General features: G+C 42.4%; 1 protein-coding gene across 3 annotated transcripts in view; it reads left to right on the forward strand.

Annotated features, from left to right (window-relative positions):
- The window catches only part of ADCY8 (adenylate cyclase 8), a 231,883-nt gene that overhangs the window by 187,623 nt on the left and 26,015 nt on the right, over nucleotides 1–18,245 (forward strand). For all 3 annotated transcript variants that reach the window (XM_040261749.1, XM_040261750.1, XM_040261751.1), the window contains 2 exons: nucleotides 6,708–6,880; nucleotides 16,517–16,595. In XM_040261749.1, coding sequence (XP_040117683.1) covers nucleotides 6,708–6,880; nucleotides 16,517–16,595 — 252 coding nt within the window. The remainder of the gene's footprint in view (nucleotides 1–6,707; nucleotides 6,881–16,516; nucleotides 16,596–18,245) is intronic.

The following is an 18,245-nucleotide window of genomic DNA, read 5'->3' on the forward strand; positions in this document are numbered from 1 at the left end:
TACTTTGGCCACCTCATGCGAAGAGTTGACTCATTGGGAAAGACCCTGATGCTGGGAGGGATTGGGGGCAGGAGGAGAAGGGGACGACAGAGGATGAGATGGCTGGATGGCATCACCGACTCGATGGACATGAGTTTGGGTAGACTCCGGTGATGGACAGGGAGGCCTGGCGTGCTGCGATTCATGGGGTTGCGAAGAGTCAGACACGACTGAGTGACTGAACTCAACTGATCTAAAAATTCTAGAAAATGTATTGATAAATTTATACATAAAAATGTATAATACAAAATAAATTGATACCTAATAGCAGAAAGAAATAGGTGGTTGCCTGGGGAGGAGAGGGAGGAACATGGGAGTGGAGAATCGTAAAGGGATACACTGAAACTCATGCTAGTATTCATTTTCATAATTGTGATGATTTTGTGGATGTACACAAATACTAAAGCTTAGCATATGGTGTGCATTAGATATATGCAATTCACTGTAGGTGAATCATAACTTAAGAAAACTACTTTAAAATTTAAGTGCAAAAGAGGAAACAGAGAGAGAGAAAAGGGAAGAGAATTAGAGAGTCTTGAAAACCTGTAGTCAGAACATTTTGGCTGAAGTTGCAGCTGTGGTCTTTGAGCCTCATTTCCACACTGGGATAACAGCTGTGCCTACCTCACAGTGTTATCATGAGACTTAGATTGGGAGAATGCGTGTATACAGTTATGACAGTTTCTGTCTGGTACATAATAAATGCTCATTAAACATCAGTTGATCATGATGATGAAGATGAGGCATGAAAGGGGGTGGGAGGTAAAAGAGGAAGACAAAGGAAGAAAAACCAAGAAGGAGCAAAAGGAGAGGAACAGAATCAAAGGAGTGATAATAAAGTGAATAGTTCACAGTAATCGCTCAGTCATGTCCAATTCTTCATGATCCCGGGGACTGTAGCATGCCAGGCTCCTCTGTCCGTGGAATTCTTCAAGCAAATAAGCAGATATTTTAAATTCCAAAAGTGACTGTAAAAATTGGTGTTTCCCTAAACTCTTGCCCTCATTTCTCTGGTTAACTTCTCAGGTAGGAATCGGAGCCTTGAGTAATTTTGGAAGAAAATGTATTCACTGCAGTCTAAAATCTCCAACTGGCATTCAGGATAAAATTAGATCCTCCAGACTTTCACAGTGGCAGGTCCACCAAAAACTTCAAACAAAAAATAAATATCAAATAGCACCATTGTAATTTCAGAACTTTTTCTAGTTGAACAGAGGGATATTATATAAGCTCCTTTTTCTTCTACACTGAGCCAATTTTATGTTATGGCTAAATACATAGAGGAGATCATTTTGTTTTTTCCCAAATGATAATTAATTTTTGGAATTGCCTTTCCCCACAAAGAGCCAAAAAAGCTGTAATAACACAATGTGATCCAAAAACCAAGTCCCATCTCACTGAAGCTTGGATTCCAAATGTTTAAGGACACTAATTGTGCATGGAAAACAGAATAGATCTGAATGATAGAAGCTGTGAGGTGAAATGGAATGAGCAAGCACTCTTCTTCCATTGACTAGCCATTTAGCCTTGGGGAAATCACTCAACCTCTCTGAGCCTCAGTTTCCTCATCTGTTTAAGGGAATTATTAACAACACCTATCTTATAAGATTATTTGGGTGACAAATAGAGATAATATACATAAAATACTCATTAAATATTAGTTTCTTTTCTCCTTCTCTTTCCTTAAAGCTTTGATAATTGAGTAAATAGTATCTGCCAAAGTAGAGATTTGTATTTAAGGAAGGAAATCGGAATACAACAATTTTTTTTTTTTAAATCCAGGGCTTCCCTGGTGACTCAGTGGTAAACAGTCTGTCTGCCAATGCAGGAGATGTGGGTTCGATCCCTGGTCTGGGAAGACCCCACATACTGCAGAGCAGCTAAGCCTGTGTGCCACAACTAGGGAGCTGTGCTCTAGAGCCCCGGAGTCACAACTGCTAAAGCCCACACACCCTAAAGCCTATGCTCCCCAACAAGGGAAACCACCACAATGAGAAGCCCAGGCTCAGCAAAAGAGAGTAGCCCCCATTCACCTCAACTAGAAAAAAAGAAGCCTGCACAGCTGCAAAGAACCAGCACAGTCATAAATAAATAAAATTACTTAAAAAAAAAAAAAGGTGCAAGGCTTCATTCTCTAAACATGAGATTATCTTCATAATTACATGTATAACATGTGACTAAAACTTTGAGCAGGCCATACTTTCATAGCAATATCAGTCTCCTATCAATTATTTGCAAAATGGCGGCCACCTTGACTCAGATCGTTTTCAGGAAGACGGATCCTCTTAGACCTTCACTTGTTGCCCAAGCCAAAAGAGTAAGCCTGGAGAGCATACACTTACTCCAACAGCACCCCCACGTTCCTCTTTGCTAACTGTTCTTTGCTGACAGCAAATACTTCCTAGGTATGTCCAGCAATGTCAAATCATTATCCTCTGGGAACAAATTTAACGTTTGAAAGTCACCAAGATGCGTAATCTGGCTGGACATCGTTTGTTTGAAAAGTGAAAGTGAGAGAGCATCCCTGCTAGCTCAGCTAGTAAAGAATCCTCCTGCAATGCGGGTGAACCCGGTTCAATTCCTGGATGGGAAAGATCCCCTGGAGAAGGGGTAGGCTACCCACTCCAGTATTCTTGGGCTTCCCTGGTGCCTCAGAAGGTAAAGAATCCACCTGCAATGTGGGAGACATAATCTGGCTGGACATCATTGTTTAGGAATCAAATATAGAAAAACTGCATTTGTTGGTGGGAGTGGGTGGGGGGTGCATTTTTCAAAACCGGACTCTGAAGATTATTTACAGGGATCTGAGCTCAGTCATCAAAGAAGCAGGATCAAGATAAACACACAGTCCGTCAAGGTGACTACATTGAATTGACCAATAAGCATCATCAAGAGAAACATCATTCTTATATTTTTTTTAAAAATGTAGAAAAAATCAAATTCTTTCCCTAAGAACTAGCTATTTGCCTGCTCATTGTTTAGGTTTTACTTCATACTTATACCATGAGTCATCATTTGTGAACATCATTAACACAGATAATGTCTTCCTGTGAATTATTATGAGGTTAAAATATTGACTGGGGCTGCAGTCCCTTCTAGAAAATAACCAGAAGAGTCCATCCTCAACCCCAGTCAGACACGAACAGCACATCTGCTTGTGGAATTTAAATGCAGTTTCAACAGATCTAAGTTAACAACTTATGATGAACTAAAAAACACTCATCATTCTTCCTCTAGTATTGGGAGGAAGGGGGACGTCAAATGGAAACCATGGTGCTCAAACAAGCCAAACACAGTCGGACTGTCCCAGAGCATCATACACATACGAAATGTCCCTTTCCCCTGCCTGATGCGGTCCAGGAAACAGCTGAGAAAGTCAGATCCGTTATCCCCACTCAGCACCCGTGCTGACCCCGTGCTCATGACAGCCTCATTCCTGGACCATGAGAGAGTCAGAGCTCAGGAAGAGCCAGGGAAGCCACTGTCGCTGGCCTGTGTACCCTTCACTGTGCTGCTTGTACTGAGACTCGTAATTGCTAAATGTTCAATTTTGTGTGATTCGGGAAGTTTGGATCCTTTCTCTGAAAACTCTCTGCTCTCTTTCCTTCTTGTTCTGTGACTTCATAATGCCATGGGATTTTGAGAGCAATCAAATGGGTACAGACACTCCAGTATATACTACCCCTGTCAGCAGATGTGCAAGTCCCTTTAAGTTATCATTGTGTAAAATTCTTCTTCCTCCTTCTTCTCTAAGAGGAAAATGATGCATTGTGACAATATCCTAACATTAGGATGGTGCCTTCCAGCCTGGCACAATTCTTGGTGTCCAGCAGGTCCCAAGACAACAATTGTAGGGGGAAAATTCATTGTTTAGTTTATAAAATGCTTATTTCAAGCAAGCAGAATATTTAACACTTTGTCAAGACATGGGAATCCTTCAGTTGTCGCTCAGAAATTTCCAGAATTTCTTACCTGTTTCCTCTGCCCATAAAGAAATTTTCTCTTCATGTCATAGGAGAGAGAAGACAACCAGTTGTTGGAATGCATAACAAGGCTGGAATGGTTTTTAGAAATTAAGCCCGGTATGCCCACTAGAGTTAATATTTACATGCACAGGTTGTATCCAGGTGTCCTTGGTATCATTTTCTAATTATGAGAACTTGAAAATTTTACTTAAGCTCTATGAGCCTCAGTTTCTTCACCTGTAAAATGGAAATTAGGAATCCCACCTTGACCAGCTGCTTTGAAACATCACAAGGGAAGACCATGTGTATACAAATGAAAGTACCACCACCAAGTGGGTCTTTGATAATGCAATTTTTATTCTTTTTTCCTACTGGATACTCAGAATCCTAACCTTTCAACCAGAATAATATAGTGGGTCCTTCCATAAGGGAAATGGGCTGAGGATCTTCCTATAGAAGGCTGAAATCTACCTGGGCAGACTGACACCTGGGGGTCACTCTAATATCGCAGCCCTTGAGTGGTTCCCAACTGGCCTATTGTGCAGCTACTTCTAATACAAGATGGCAGGTATCACGCTGGGCTGTGAAGTTGCTGTGGAGGAATGAGGCCGTATCCAGGAGCACCTGGAGGATTTGCATGAAAGTTTCTCAGAGGAGAGGACACCTGAGCTAATGCTGTGAGAAGAGCAAGACTTGGTCGCATGCATGAGATTTGAGAGAAACAGGACACTGGAAAAGCAAAGCACTAGAGGAGAAGAGAGCAGGGAAACAGCTGTGGGAGATAGCCAGTTTAGAGTGCTGCTGCTGCTGCTAAGTCACTTCAGCCGTGTCCGACTCTGTGTGACCCCAGGGACTGCAGCCTACCAGGCTCCTCCGTCCATGGGATTCTCCAGGCAAGAACACTGGAGTGGGTTGCCACTGCCTTCTCCGCAGTTTATAGTGAGGCTGGAACATATGTCGGGATTTGGAAAGTGAAAGGGAATCTGATATATGACAGTCTTGAGAAATTTGCCATGCAGGAAGGAGAATATAATTTGAGAGACTAGAGAGCCATGGAAAGACTTCAAGTTAAGGAGTGACGTGGTCAGATCTGAGTTTCAGAAATACTGGCTAGAAAATAACAGTGTGTATTCAGAGACTTCCCTTGTGGTTTAGGGATTAAGGCTCCAAGATTCCACTGTGGGGGGCCACAGGTTCTATCCCTGTTGGTGAACTAAGATCCCACGTGCCACGTGGTGTGGCCAAAAAATAAAAATAAAAAACCAGTAGTGTATATTCAGTAGGGACTGGGAACTAGAAGCAAACAGCTGCCAGAAAACTGTTCCAAAACTGTAAGTGAGAACTAAAACAGAAATAGGATAGAAGGAGAAAGGTGGATAGATATGAGATTTATTGAGGAAATAGAATCTACAAACTTAGAATGACCAGACTGTGGAATATGGGGGAAAAGCAAAGCAGCAAAGATGAGACTAAGATTTCTGGCTTGAGAAATGGTGCCAATGGTTCCCCCAAGAATTGGAAAGAGAGTTTTGGGGAGGTGGTGATAGCTTATGGTGAATGATGTTGGATTCGTGATCTCCAAAGACGATTTAGCTTTGGGACCAGGGACCAGGCTTGATCACTCAAGAGCTTTTGGGTAGCAGAGTTTTATTAAAATGAAAAGGGGACAGAGAAAGCTTCTGACATAGACATCAGAAGGGGCACGGAGAGTGCCCACTCATTAGTCTTAGCAAGGCCTTATATACTTTCACCAGACCCACTCCCACAACATACATCTTAAATTAACAAGATTACAGCTAACAATAGAAAGGTCTTACCAGACCCATGGGGGCTGCCCTTGTGGCTCAGCTGGTAAAGAATCCACCTGCAATGAGGGAGACCTGGGTTCAATCCCTGGATTGGGAAGATCCCCTGGAGAAGGGAAAGGCCTACCCACTCCAGTATTCTTGCCTAGAGAATTCCATGGACTGTATAGCCCATGGGGTCGCAAAGAGTTGGACACAACTGAGTGACTTTCACTTTAGAACTTCCCTTGTAGTTCAGTTGGTAAAGAATCTACCTGCAATGCAGGAGATCTGGGTTCGATGCCTGGGTCAGGAAGATCCCCTGGAGAAGGAAATGGCAACCCACTACAGTATTCTTGCCTAAAGAATCCCATGGACAGAGGAGCCTGCCAGGCTACAGTCAATGGGGTCACAAGAGTCGGACACGACTTAATGACTAAACCACCACTACCAGACCCACTCCCACAATATACATCTTAAGATAACAAGATTAGCCAGAAGGTTCTTGTTAAGGACAAACATGTCCTCAAGCAGGACACATTGTTGTCATATAAACCTTGGTACAGAGTTTAAGGGAAAACATATCCTTGAGCAAGATGAGCTGTTTTGTTGTGTAATCATCAGCTCTGGGTTTAAAGAAAAAAACATTTGTCCTTTTCTCCTCCTTGAGAACCCCAGACCCTTCTCTCCTCCTCGGGAACCCTGGACTTCTTATCAACCTACCTAGAAATTGACTCTCTCAGTGGTAGGGAAATGATGAGTTCCACTTGGGACCTGTTGAATTTGAGGATGGCCTGAGACCTCCAAATGGAGATGCTCAGCAAGCATCCGTATAAAGAGACCTGCTGGAATCCATGACTGAGAGAATGACTGGCCCACATTCCTGTTGAATCTGACCAGCTACCTTCTCTGTTTCCAGTACTTTGTCTTCACGGGGGTGTTGGCCATGGTGACCTGTGCAGTTTTCCTCCGACTCAACTCTGTCCTTAAGCTGGCTGTGCTCCTGATCATGATTGCCATCTATGCCCTGCTGACCGAGACCATCTATGCAGGCCTCTTTCTGCGCTACGACAACCTGAACCACAGCGGAGAGTAAGTGCCCACCACTGTGCTCAAAAAGAGCTCAACTTCTAGTGGGAAATGAGACCATTGGGAAAATGATTAAGGTAGAGTTATTGAAACTTAGAGACTGATTGAATATTGACATATTTCTCATGCACTCTCTGGATGACAAGTTTAGGCAAAATTCCTAGTTTTCCATTTTATCATGTATATTCACTACAGATTAACTCATGGACTAAAGTTTGGACTAGACCGTAGCTCACATCTCCCCAAATGTAATAATTTACAATTCCTTCAACTGTAATAGTGCCAAGATTTGTAAGGTCTGGTTGTCATTTTGCTGTAGCACTATTAATAATAGCAGGCCCTGTGCATTGAGCAGTTGCTAAACTCCTTACATTGTGTTATTTTGAAATATGGAAAAATACAACAACAACAAAAATCTTAGCCTAGATTTCTTAGAGAACAGAGCCTGAGGCAAGCGTGAAGTGCTAATCCAAACCCAAGACAGCAAAAGTGAGGGGAAAGGAAGTGAAGAAGGCAAGGATGGAAGGCAAATACAAGCCATATTATGCTGCCCAGATGAATCATGAAGCTGGGGCTTTGGAGGATGTCTCGAAGCATCTCTGGGTAGGCGACAAGGTAGGGAAAGTGTCTCAGACAGGAGGGATGGATCTGTTGGTTCCTGCCCTCTCGTTTCTCCCATTAGTCTCAGTTCATACTCTGGATGTACTTCCTGGTGATGAACTTCAGCCATTTCTACAGCCCATTTCTGCACGAGGCTGATTGGCCTTGAGAGGTGGGAAGAACAGAGGTCTCTCTGAGAGCAGAACACATGGCCAACAGTCTGAGAAACAGAGGAGGAAAAGACAATCCAAGAAGCCTCAGAAAATGTGCCTGAGACTAATAATGGGAACATTTATGATCCAACTGCTGGAAATAAACAATGCATACAATTAATCATGTTTTCTTCTGCGTTTTTAAAAGGATAAAGTATTTCAGATATTGTTAAAGTTCCCTTCCCCAGCATTGTTCTTTTATCCTCCTCCCAAGAGTCAACTTCTAATGCAATTAGCGTACAGTCTTCCCATCTATGTGTTTTATATTGGGTAGGCCAAAAAGTTCGTTCTGATTTTTTCAGTTCCATAAACTAACCCAGTATATATATATATATATATATATATATATATATATATATTGAACCCAGTATATATTTAGTTGTGTCTGTATTTTAAATTGTTTATAAAATTCTTATGCTATCATTGTAATATTGTAGTTTTTAGATACATCTGGGTTCATATCTACAGATTTAGCTCATTTTAGGTAGAACATACCAAGATATATTTATTCTTTAACCTATAAAAACTTTATTGATACTTCAGTGACCACCATTGAAAATATCTCTTTGGGTTCATATCTCAAAGCACACTTACTGGAATAGAGGGTATCTGCACTTTCGACTTTTAAAGATCTTGCCAAATGGCTCTCCAAGTTTGGAACAGTTTCTCTCTTACAAGCAGTGGTCTCTGTAATTCTTATTCAGTTCCTTAGTGAGAATTTTATCCCATTATTTTCGTTAGTAGTTCCTTCATCATGGATAAGTTTGTGCAGTTTGTTGTTGTTAATTGGCCATTTTCGGTAAACTTCCAGGTCATGTCTTTTGCCTGGTTTTCTATTAGGTGTTTTTGCCTTTTTCTCACTAGATTTGTAAAGGTTCTTTCTAAATTCTAAGTACTAATGTGTGCCTGTTATGTGAATGCAACATCCGCTTTATATCCATTACCTTATTTAACCCTCATGGCAACAGTCTGAGGAACACAGGCTCAGAGAGGCTCAACAATTACCTGGATGCACATGGCCAGTAGGTGGCAGATCTAGATTCAAACTCGGGTCTTTCTGGCTCAAAAGCCCATCTTTGTAAATATTGCAGACATGTCTGTCACATCAAGAAGAATCTCTCACCAAATGCTCAGGGTTCAAAGAAAGTCAAAATAGTTACAAATTAGATTAAACGGTTAGTGGCAACGGTTGTCCCATCAGTTCAGTCGCTCAGTCATGTCCAACTCTTTGCGGCCGCATGGACTGCAGCACGCCAGGCCTCCCTGTCCATCACCAACTCCCGGAGTTTACCCAAACTCATGTCCATTGAGTTTGTGATGCCATCCAACCATCTCATCTTCTGTTGTCCCCTTCTCCTCCTGCCTTCAATCTTTCCCAGCATCATGGTCTTTTCAAAAGAGTCAGCTCTTCGCATCAGGTGGCCAAAATATTGGAGTTTCAGCTTCAACATCAGTCCTTCCAATGAACACCCAGGACTGATGTCCCGTGGCCAAGTAGAAACCAGCACAAAAGAGGGCAAAAATATATATGAACAAGGGAGGCCATTTTTGTAGTAAAAATAAAAGTTAAATCATCTAAAATCTATTCATTCAAAGGAAATTTTAAAAGTATTAATGGAGCAAACCAGGGCTCTGGCGTCAGATCCAGACTCTGTTGCATTAGAAAGTCCCTTCCCACCTCTGGACCCCGTTTACTCATCAGTGAAGTGAAGTGACTGTACTCTAGTGTGGGGCTGTATGAGGCTCTGATGTGCCTTGCACATTGAAGGTGTTCGGGATCTGTTCACTCCTATCCCATCCTTCCTTTTTAGGAGAAAGGTTTAGTTCTGAATTCTGTTTTGAGGTCTAAAGGAAAAATTTATCGTTAAATTGTTAAGTAGGATTCTAAGAGTGAGCATAATCCCAAGTTCGTTGCTGCTTTTCTCAGCTTCCTGACTCAAGGTTGATTGTCAGTTAGTCTTGTATTGATTCACACTCTGCTATCAACAGAATTAAATTAATAAGAAATGGAAGAGTCCATTCAGCCTTCCCTCTCAGCCATGTTTATAAATCAACGGGTCAGTAGTCACTGTGGATCCATTTGGCAGTCACCGTCTGCTCCTGCTGTTGGAATTTAACCAATCCTGTAGGAGCTCACGTTGGTTCGGGGCATTTCTGCTGATTGTTCCTGGAGATTGGGTCCTTGGGAAAGTACAGAGAACCTAGCACAAGGCATCCTGGCTGCATCCACACTGAGATGACCCCAATACTCAGACTCTCTATCTGCTCCTGAGGCCCCCTCCATGACGACCTCCGTCTCCATGGATGACACTGAGCCCAAAACAGGGGAGGCACCCTCACTGCCAATATCTAATCGGTCCCTAGAAATTCATCCTCCTCAGCACCCCTAGTAAGGACGACTACATTATGACAACTGCGAGTACAAGTTTAGGAGTCAAACCACCTGTCTTCAAATCCCAGTGCCTTCATCAACCAGCTGTGTGATCTTGAGAAAATGAATTAAAAGCAACTTAACCTCTTTAAGCCTTGATCTTCTCATCTGTGAAGTGAGGGTGATAATAGTTCCTATGTTGTAGGAATATACAAGAGATAAATTGTGATATTGGAAACTTAGCTCAAGGTCTGGCATAGAATAAGCACTTGATGAATACAAATGATTATTACAGTAAGTCCCCTACATATGAACAATTTCCCTTCTGAGAGAACATTCATAAGTCCAATTTGTTGGTATGTCCAACAAATAGATACCCAGCTAACACAATAGGCTAAATAATCAGTTCAGTTCAATTCAGTTGCTCAGTCATGTCCGACTCTTTGTGACCCCGTCGACTGTAGCACGCCAGGCCTCCCTGTCCATCACCAACTCCCAGAGTTTACCCAAACTCATGTCCACTGAGTCGGTGATGCCATCCAGCCATCTCATCCTCTGTCGTCCCCTTCTCCTCCTGCCCCTAATCCCTCCCAGCATCACAGTCTTTTCAAATGAGTCAGTTCTTCGCATCAGGTGCCCAAAGTATTGGAGTTTCAACTTCAACATCAGTCCCACCAATGAACACTCAAGACTGATCTCCTTTAGGGTGGACTGGCTGGATCTCCTTGCAGTCCAAGGGACTCTCAAGAGTCTTCTCCAACACCACAGTTCAAAAGCATCAATTCTTCGGCACTCAGCTTTCTTTATAGTCCAACTCTCACATCCATACATGACTACTGGAAAAACCACAGCCTTGACTAGACAGAACTTTGTTGGCAAATAATTCCATACTGTGATAGGTTTGTAATGTTTTTCAAGCAAATAATACATAGAAAACAAACACAAAAATAAAGAAAACATATTTAATCTTACGGTACAGTACCAGCTACATCACCACTGGTTTTACTCTTGCTTCCAGACATCCTGGGCATCAGATAAAGACAGTGTACTTCTGTATACTATCTGTCACTGGACAAGAGAGGGTGCATGCATGTACAGTGTAGCCAGACTTGTGAACTAACTTGCGTGATTGGACATGTGAATGCATCTTTGCATCCTTGAAAGTTCACAGCTTGAAGGTTCTCGGGTAGGGGACTTACTGTGTTAGACAGGACCCTTTCTATAGCACAAATACTGCTATTCTTAGAAATATCCTTACTTTCATCTCGGGACTGCTATACCATACCTGATCTCTTAACCTGCCCTCTCAAGCCATCCTCCTCAAAGCTATCTGGTCAACTCATTATCCTTCTTAAAATCCTTAGGGTTTCCTTGTTACCTCTAAGGAGAGAAAAGTTGAACTTGTTTGTCAAGAATTTCAAAACCCTCCCTGGATTCCCATTGACTCTTCCAACCTTATCTCCTACGACTCCTCAGGTCACTGTTCGGATCTTGCATTGTAGCCATGGGAAACCATATGCTATTTCCCACATGAGCCTCTGCACTTTCTTCCCCTTGCCAACACATGCTCAAGATTGCCTCCTCCATGAAGCCCTCTCTGATCATTCCTCACTTTCTAATCTGTGCATATAATTTTTTATCCTTGCACTTCTCTCTGTCTGTTACAATCATTAATTTCCAAGTCCTCCTCCTCTGTTAGAATAGGAGCTTTTAAGGGCAAGGGCCATTACCCATGTTCATAATTTTGGCACTTAGTGGAGTATCTGGCAGCAGGTGCCCAATTAAATGTTTGTTGAATGAAATGAAAGAGTGACTGATGGAAATAGTAGTTCATTTGGAATCATATTATACCATTAGTTCACAGTAAGCTAAGTTTCATCTACCTACACCCTATGATCTCCTGGGTGGCTCAGTAGTAAAGAATCCTTCTGCCAATGCAGGAGACACAAGAGATGTGGGTTTGATCTTGTGGGTGGGAAGATCCCCTGGAGAGGGCATGGCAACCCACTCCAGTATTCTTGCCTGGGAAATTTCATGAACAGAGGAGCCTGGCAGGTTACAGTGCATAGGGTGGCAAAGAGTCGCACACAGCTGGGCAACTGAGCACACATTCACGCACGCGCAAACCATGTGCTCCCCATGCTGTCGGTAGAACTTGCTTCCGAACTGAAGTGTATAACCTTTGCTATGGCCTTTGGTAGGTTCTGCAGATTCACAGATGAATAAGATACTGTAAGGAGTTTGCCTACGAAATCGCTTCAGTCGTGTCTGGCTCTTTGCGACCCTATGGATTATAGCCCTCCAGGCTCCTCTCTCCATGGGATTCTCTAGACAAGAATACTGGAGTGGGTTACCATGCCCTCCTCCAGAGGATCTTTCTGACCCAAGAATTGAACCCACTGCCTCTTCTCCTACATTGGCAGGCAGGTTCTTTATCACTGAGCCATCTGGGAAAAGGAGCTTAGAGGCAAGTAATTATAAGTAAGTGCATGTTAGAAAGCAGTGGTAGCTTACTGAAAAAGCATCACTGAGATGTGGATTGATAGTCAGCCTTCACCATTCACTAGATTTGTGTCTCATTTAAAATCTGAGTCTCAGTTTCTGCTTTACTAGAATAGGGAGAATAATATTTTAAGTGTTGCTGTGACAATTAAAGTAGGCAATGTATGCAAAGTGTTATTAGAGGTATGACATAAAATCAGTGCTAAACAAATGCAGTCATTAGTATGGCAACAGAATAAAAGATAAATTCAAACTGGCTGGTTTATTTTGGCTTTCACAAGGGGAAATGGGAACTAATTGCAGCATTAAAATTTGGCATGAGATGCGCAATGGCTAATGCTCTGACTTGGTGCCTGTGATGTGAATTCTCATTCTGGGACACAAATCAGCTGTGTGACCTTGAGCAAGCATCTTATTCTTTCTGGGCCTTAGTCTTCAACAAGTAAATTCAAAGGCTTGCAAGGACCATTATATGATGTATGGCACACATAATATGGAATTCGATGGGCCCATTAAATTCACATTGTGCAGTGTTTAATTACACAGAATTATGTTCATATACATACTAAGTGCAAAAAATATGTTACAAAGCAGCCTGAACCCTATGATTCTAAATTTGTAAACATAAATATATTTTTGCATGAAGGAAAAGGAAATGCCATTGAGCTGGTTCCAAAATACTAATCATTGTTTTCTCTGGGTGATAGGCTGAAGAACAATTTTTATTTTTTTTATTTGTGAATTTGTATTAGCTTCTGAATTCACTACAACTAGTATGGGTACTCTGCAATAATTAATGCTCAAATTAAATATTCATTTTATGAGATATCAGATAAGATGGTCTCTGATGATTGTGGTAGCCCTGAGGATCACATTATTCTACATGTACTTTCACTTAATTATGTCCTTTTCTCTGAGCATAGGGTGGAGGATACTATCAATCCAGTAATTTTGTTAACACAAATAAATTAGTTCAAAATGTCCTTGGTTTCATGTCTCTGCCACTTAATATCTGACAAAGTATTACAGTTTTGTACAAATTTCAGCCATTTGTCTCTCTTTGGAAGTTCTTCAAATAGTCATAGAAGTTACAAAGAAAAAAAAAATCCTTTCAACTCACAGTTCTTTCTGGATGTTCTTTGGCCTGGCTAACTTACTGTGTACATTCTGTAGTCTCTTCTCAGACCATATTTTTTCCATCTGAAATACATCCTGAAGACCCAACAACCATTCATAATTTTCCTTTACTTTTCTTCCGAATGTGATCTAGTCATCTCTCTATTTTTTGTCAACCACTACTTTCATAATGATTTAAGATGTATTTATGTTTTCTCTTAAAGGTATGTTTTATGTGATAAGTTTCTGAGCTTTAAAAATTCTGCATCACAAAGGAAAGCATATCAGCAGTGCCAGTCAGAGCAGGAGTTCAGGCTGTATTTATAAGGAGCTAAACACAGGACATGTCCCATTCAATCTATGCCATGTGAATGAGTGATTTTGTAAAATGCCACCACTAGGAGCAAGTTGATGTACTGGGAGCTTTAAGGGGTAAAGAGAGGGAGACATGGGCCACACACCATGCCAAGCATGTATATTGCTAAGATTTGGTCAATTATTTCTCATAATTAAGGAGGTAAATGCAACTGGAGTCCTTCACAAGGTAACAAACTGAGGTTCAGAGGTATTAAGTAGCTTGTCCAAGGTCAAACCATTGGTCAGCAGCAGAGCTGAGACTGGAAGCTGGGTCTGCATGAGTGCAGCATTTTATTTTGTCAGGTGTCCACAAGCTTGAAGGACCAGAGAATTGTGACATGAAAAAAGGGTGGTTGTTAGTATGTCCCTGTGCACAGCACTGTGGTGACTATGACTGAGTGAATGAATGAATCCTAGCCGCTAAAATTCTGGATGGCAATATATGACTTACAGTCCAGCTGTAGGCTGTACAGCTCAACCAGATCTGAGCACTCTCTCCTGCTGAGTCTGCGTGTGGCCTCAGACTGGACGTATGGTATTTATTTATCCTCCCTGCACTATAGGCTTGTAAACCAGCTGTGAGCTAAACAAGATCTGTGTCTCATACCTATAGACTCCTCTCCCCGCTTTTCTTCCCAAACTCTTCCGTTCAATTCAATTCAGTCACTCAATTGTGTCCAACTCTTTGCCACCCCATGGACTACAGCACACCAGGCCTCCCTGTCCATCACCAACTCCCGGAGCTTACTCAAACTCATGTTCATCGAGTTGGTGATACTATCCAGCCATCCCATCCTCTGTCGTCCCCTTCTCCCGCCTTCAATCTTCCCCGGCATCAGGATCTTTTCAAATGAGTCAGCTCTTCGCGTCAGGTGGCCAAGGTATTGGAGTTTCAGCTTCAACATCAGTCCTTCCAATGAATATTCAGGACTGATTTCCTTTAGGAATGACTCTTATCAACCTTTAATATTCAGCACTTGAGTCTTGCCTAAATATCCAGCCTAGTTTACTTTCTCTTCCCTTATATGCCATGGCACCCAGAGTATATCCTTACTATGGGCTATACCATGTTTATGAAATCATCTGTCTAGTTCTTTCCTTTACTGAACTGTATTGAGGGCAAAGGCAAGGTATCTTCAGCTCTGTATCCTATCCTGTGCCTGATACACAGTAGATGGTCAGTAATTATGTGCTTCATTGGGGCTACAGAAAAGAGATGTAATAATGAGTTTCATCTATTATTAGCATCTATCTCCAAGGAAAAGCAGATGGAACTAGGAATTCCTGGATCTGCATCTTGTTGCAGCCTACAGAGTTCCTTGGAGCCCTGGGTCCCCATGTGCACAGTATCTCCCCAAGAGAAAGCACATTTCCATTCCTAATTCTCTGTTCTGCCTGGAGAGCTAGACTGGATCTGGCCCTGTGTAAGCTGAGAGGGTCTTTTAGAGTAAGGCGAGGTGAAAAGCTGGGCTTGGCAGCTGAGTTCATGCTGTCATTTCCTTGAGCCCCATGCTCCTCCTGCTAGTCTCCAGGGAGAACAGAAAAGGGAAGGCTGGAGATGGCCTGGGTGCCACCATATTTATGCCCATTCTACTCTCTGAACACTGCATCTCATCTCTGAAGGCCCTGTTGTGTCTTTTAACACAGCAGAGTCAAGTTTCCTCTGAATGAGTTCTGAGTATGTGTATGCTGGTGGTTGGGAAGCTATAAAACAAAGGAGTAGTGTGATCTGGTTCTGTTGTTGTTCAGTCACTAAGTCGTGTTGGACTCTGCGGCCCCAGGGACTGCAGCATACCAGGTTCCTCTGTCCTTCACCATCTCCTGGAGTTTGCTCAGACTCACGTTCATTGAGTCAGTGATGCCATCAGACCACCTCGTCCTCTGTTGCCGTCTTTTCTTCCTGCCCTCAATCTTTCTGGCTTTCATGGTATTAAAAAAACAAAACTCTAGCAGCCATGCAGAAAAGAGATTGTAAAAGAGAACAACAGTGCCCAAAATGGCAATAAGACTTTTTTATAAAAACCTAAGTGTGATTCTTAGAGCACTTAGAACAGGCACTGTCACATAGCAAGTACAATGTGCCTGTCTCTTAATTGGGGCAACACTGAAGAAAGAGAATGTCTGTCTTCACATGGACCTTTGTGACAAGAAAGTGTAAGAGCGCCTTGAAATTTAGAAAAAAAGCTTTTTGCAATAGAAGACATCATTATTAATGTGAATGCATTGTCTAGATGCTAGACTCTGGAGTCTTCCACCAGGTATGACCTACGTGACATTGTGGCCTTGGGGGTCAACTAGTTTCTGATTAGCCTATGTGGAGGCCTTCAGAGAGCTCCTATCATATAGTGAGAGCTCAGAAAACAACTGCTCCTTTCTTTTTATCCCACTCTAGTCTGAATCTCAGTTTCATAATGGGTCTCCTTGAAGTCCCTTCATAGTTGTCAATAACCACGCCACTATTTGCATTTCTCCTTCCAACAGAGATTTCCTGGGGACCAAGGAAGCGTCGCTGCTGCTAATGGCCATGTTCCTTCTAGCTGTATTCTACCATGGACAGCAGGTAATCTGACGTCTTCCTCTGCCTGTCTCTGGTTACCTGGCATTTCCCACTGCCATAAAACTGGCCTGAGGGGGCCACCACTCATCTCTGCATAGATGACTTTTAGTAGCTTGCAGCAAGTGGCGATTCTTCTTTTTCTTCTTCTTTTATTTTCTTTTGTTTCTTTCCTTTTTTTTTTTTTTTTTTTGGCCCCTTGGCTGAGCCATGCATGGCTTGTGGGATCTTAGTTTCCTGACCAGGGTTTGAACCTAGGCCCCAGTAATTAAAAGCATTAGGTCCTAACGATTGAACTGCCAGGGAATTCCCAGCAAGTTGTGATTCTTAACAAAGCAATTCTTAGTATGGAACACTTAATAAAAAAACTAAGATGGCGATGATTTGGAGAGCAAGATGGTCTTCATTCCCTTTAGGTGTATCTCCTTCAATGAAATTATTATAAGGGGGAAAAAAGAAATCAGAGCTTTCAATTTCTGGCTGAGGCCAACTGGGATCTCTTCCAATTCTGTTGCCTGGATAAAACTATTACTATGGAAGTTGACCTGATGGGACAGCAGTAAAGAATCTTCCTGTCAATATAGAAGACCCAGGTTTGATCCCTGGGTCGGGAAGATTCCCCTGGAGAAGGAAATGGCAACCCACTCAAATATTCTCTCCTGGGAGATCCCATGGCCAGAGGAGCCTGGCAGGTTATAGTCCATGGGGTCACAAAGGGTCTGACACAACCTAGCAACTAAACAATGGAAGTTGTGTAAATCAGGTTTGGGGATTTGTGTGTTTTGGCTTTTTTTTTTTAATTTTTATTTTCTATTGGAGTATGGTTGAGTTAAAATGTTATGTTAGTTTCAAATGTACAGCAAAGTGATTCAGTTATATATGTATTTATTCATTTTCAAAATCTTTTTCCATTTAGGTTATTACAGAATATTGAGTTCAGATAGTAAAAATCTGCCTGCAACTCAGGAGACACAGGTTCAATCTCTGGGTTGGCGAGATCCTCTGGAGAAGAAAATGGCAACCCACTCCAATATTCTTGCCTGGAGAATCCCATGGACAGAGGAGCCTGGAAGGCTACAGTCCATAGGATCTCAAAGAGTCAGACATGGCTGAGCAACTAACACATACCCACACCACACAGAGAGCATGGAGCGAAGTTCCTGTGCTACACAATTGTTGCTTGTTTGCTAGTCATTTCTGACCCTTTTGCACTTCCATGGACTGTATAGCCCACCAGGCTTCTCTGTCCATGGACTTTTCCAGGCAAGGATACTGGAGCAGGTTGCTGTTTCCTTCTTCCTTGTTGGCTATCTATTTTAAATATAGGTATGTGTACATGCCAACTGGGTGGTGCTAGTGGTAAAGAACCCACCTGCCAATGCAGGAGACATGAGAGATGTGGGTTCGATTCCTGGGTGGGGAAGATCCTCTGGAGGAAGGCACGGCAACGGACTCCAAGGACTTCTTGCCTGGAGAATCCTATGAACAGAGGAGCCTGGAAAACTACAGTCCATAGGGTCACACAGGGTAGGATACGACTGAAACAACTTAGCATGCTCGCACACAGGTACATGTCTATTCCAGACTCCCAATCCAGCTTGAGGACCATCCTAACCAAGGTTCCAATCCCACGCTGCCTCCAAGAAGTTTGTGGCC

The sequence above is a fragment of the Oryx dammah genome, unplaced genomic scaffold (genome assembly GCF_014754425.2).
Source record: "Oryx dammah isolate SB20612 unplaced genomic scaffold, SCBI_Odam_1.1 HiC_scaffold_19, whole genome shotgun sequence".
NCBI classification, from domain to species: Eukaryota; Metazoa; Chordata; class Mammalia; order Artiodactyla; family Bovidae; genus Oryx; species Oryx dammah.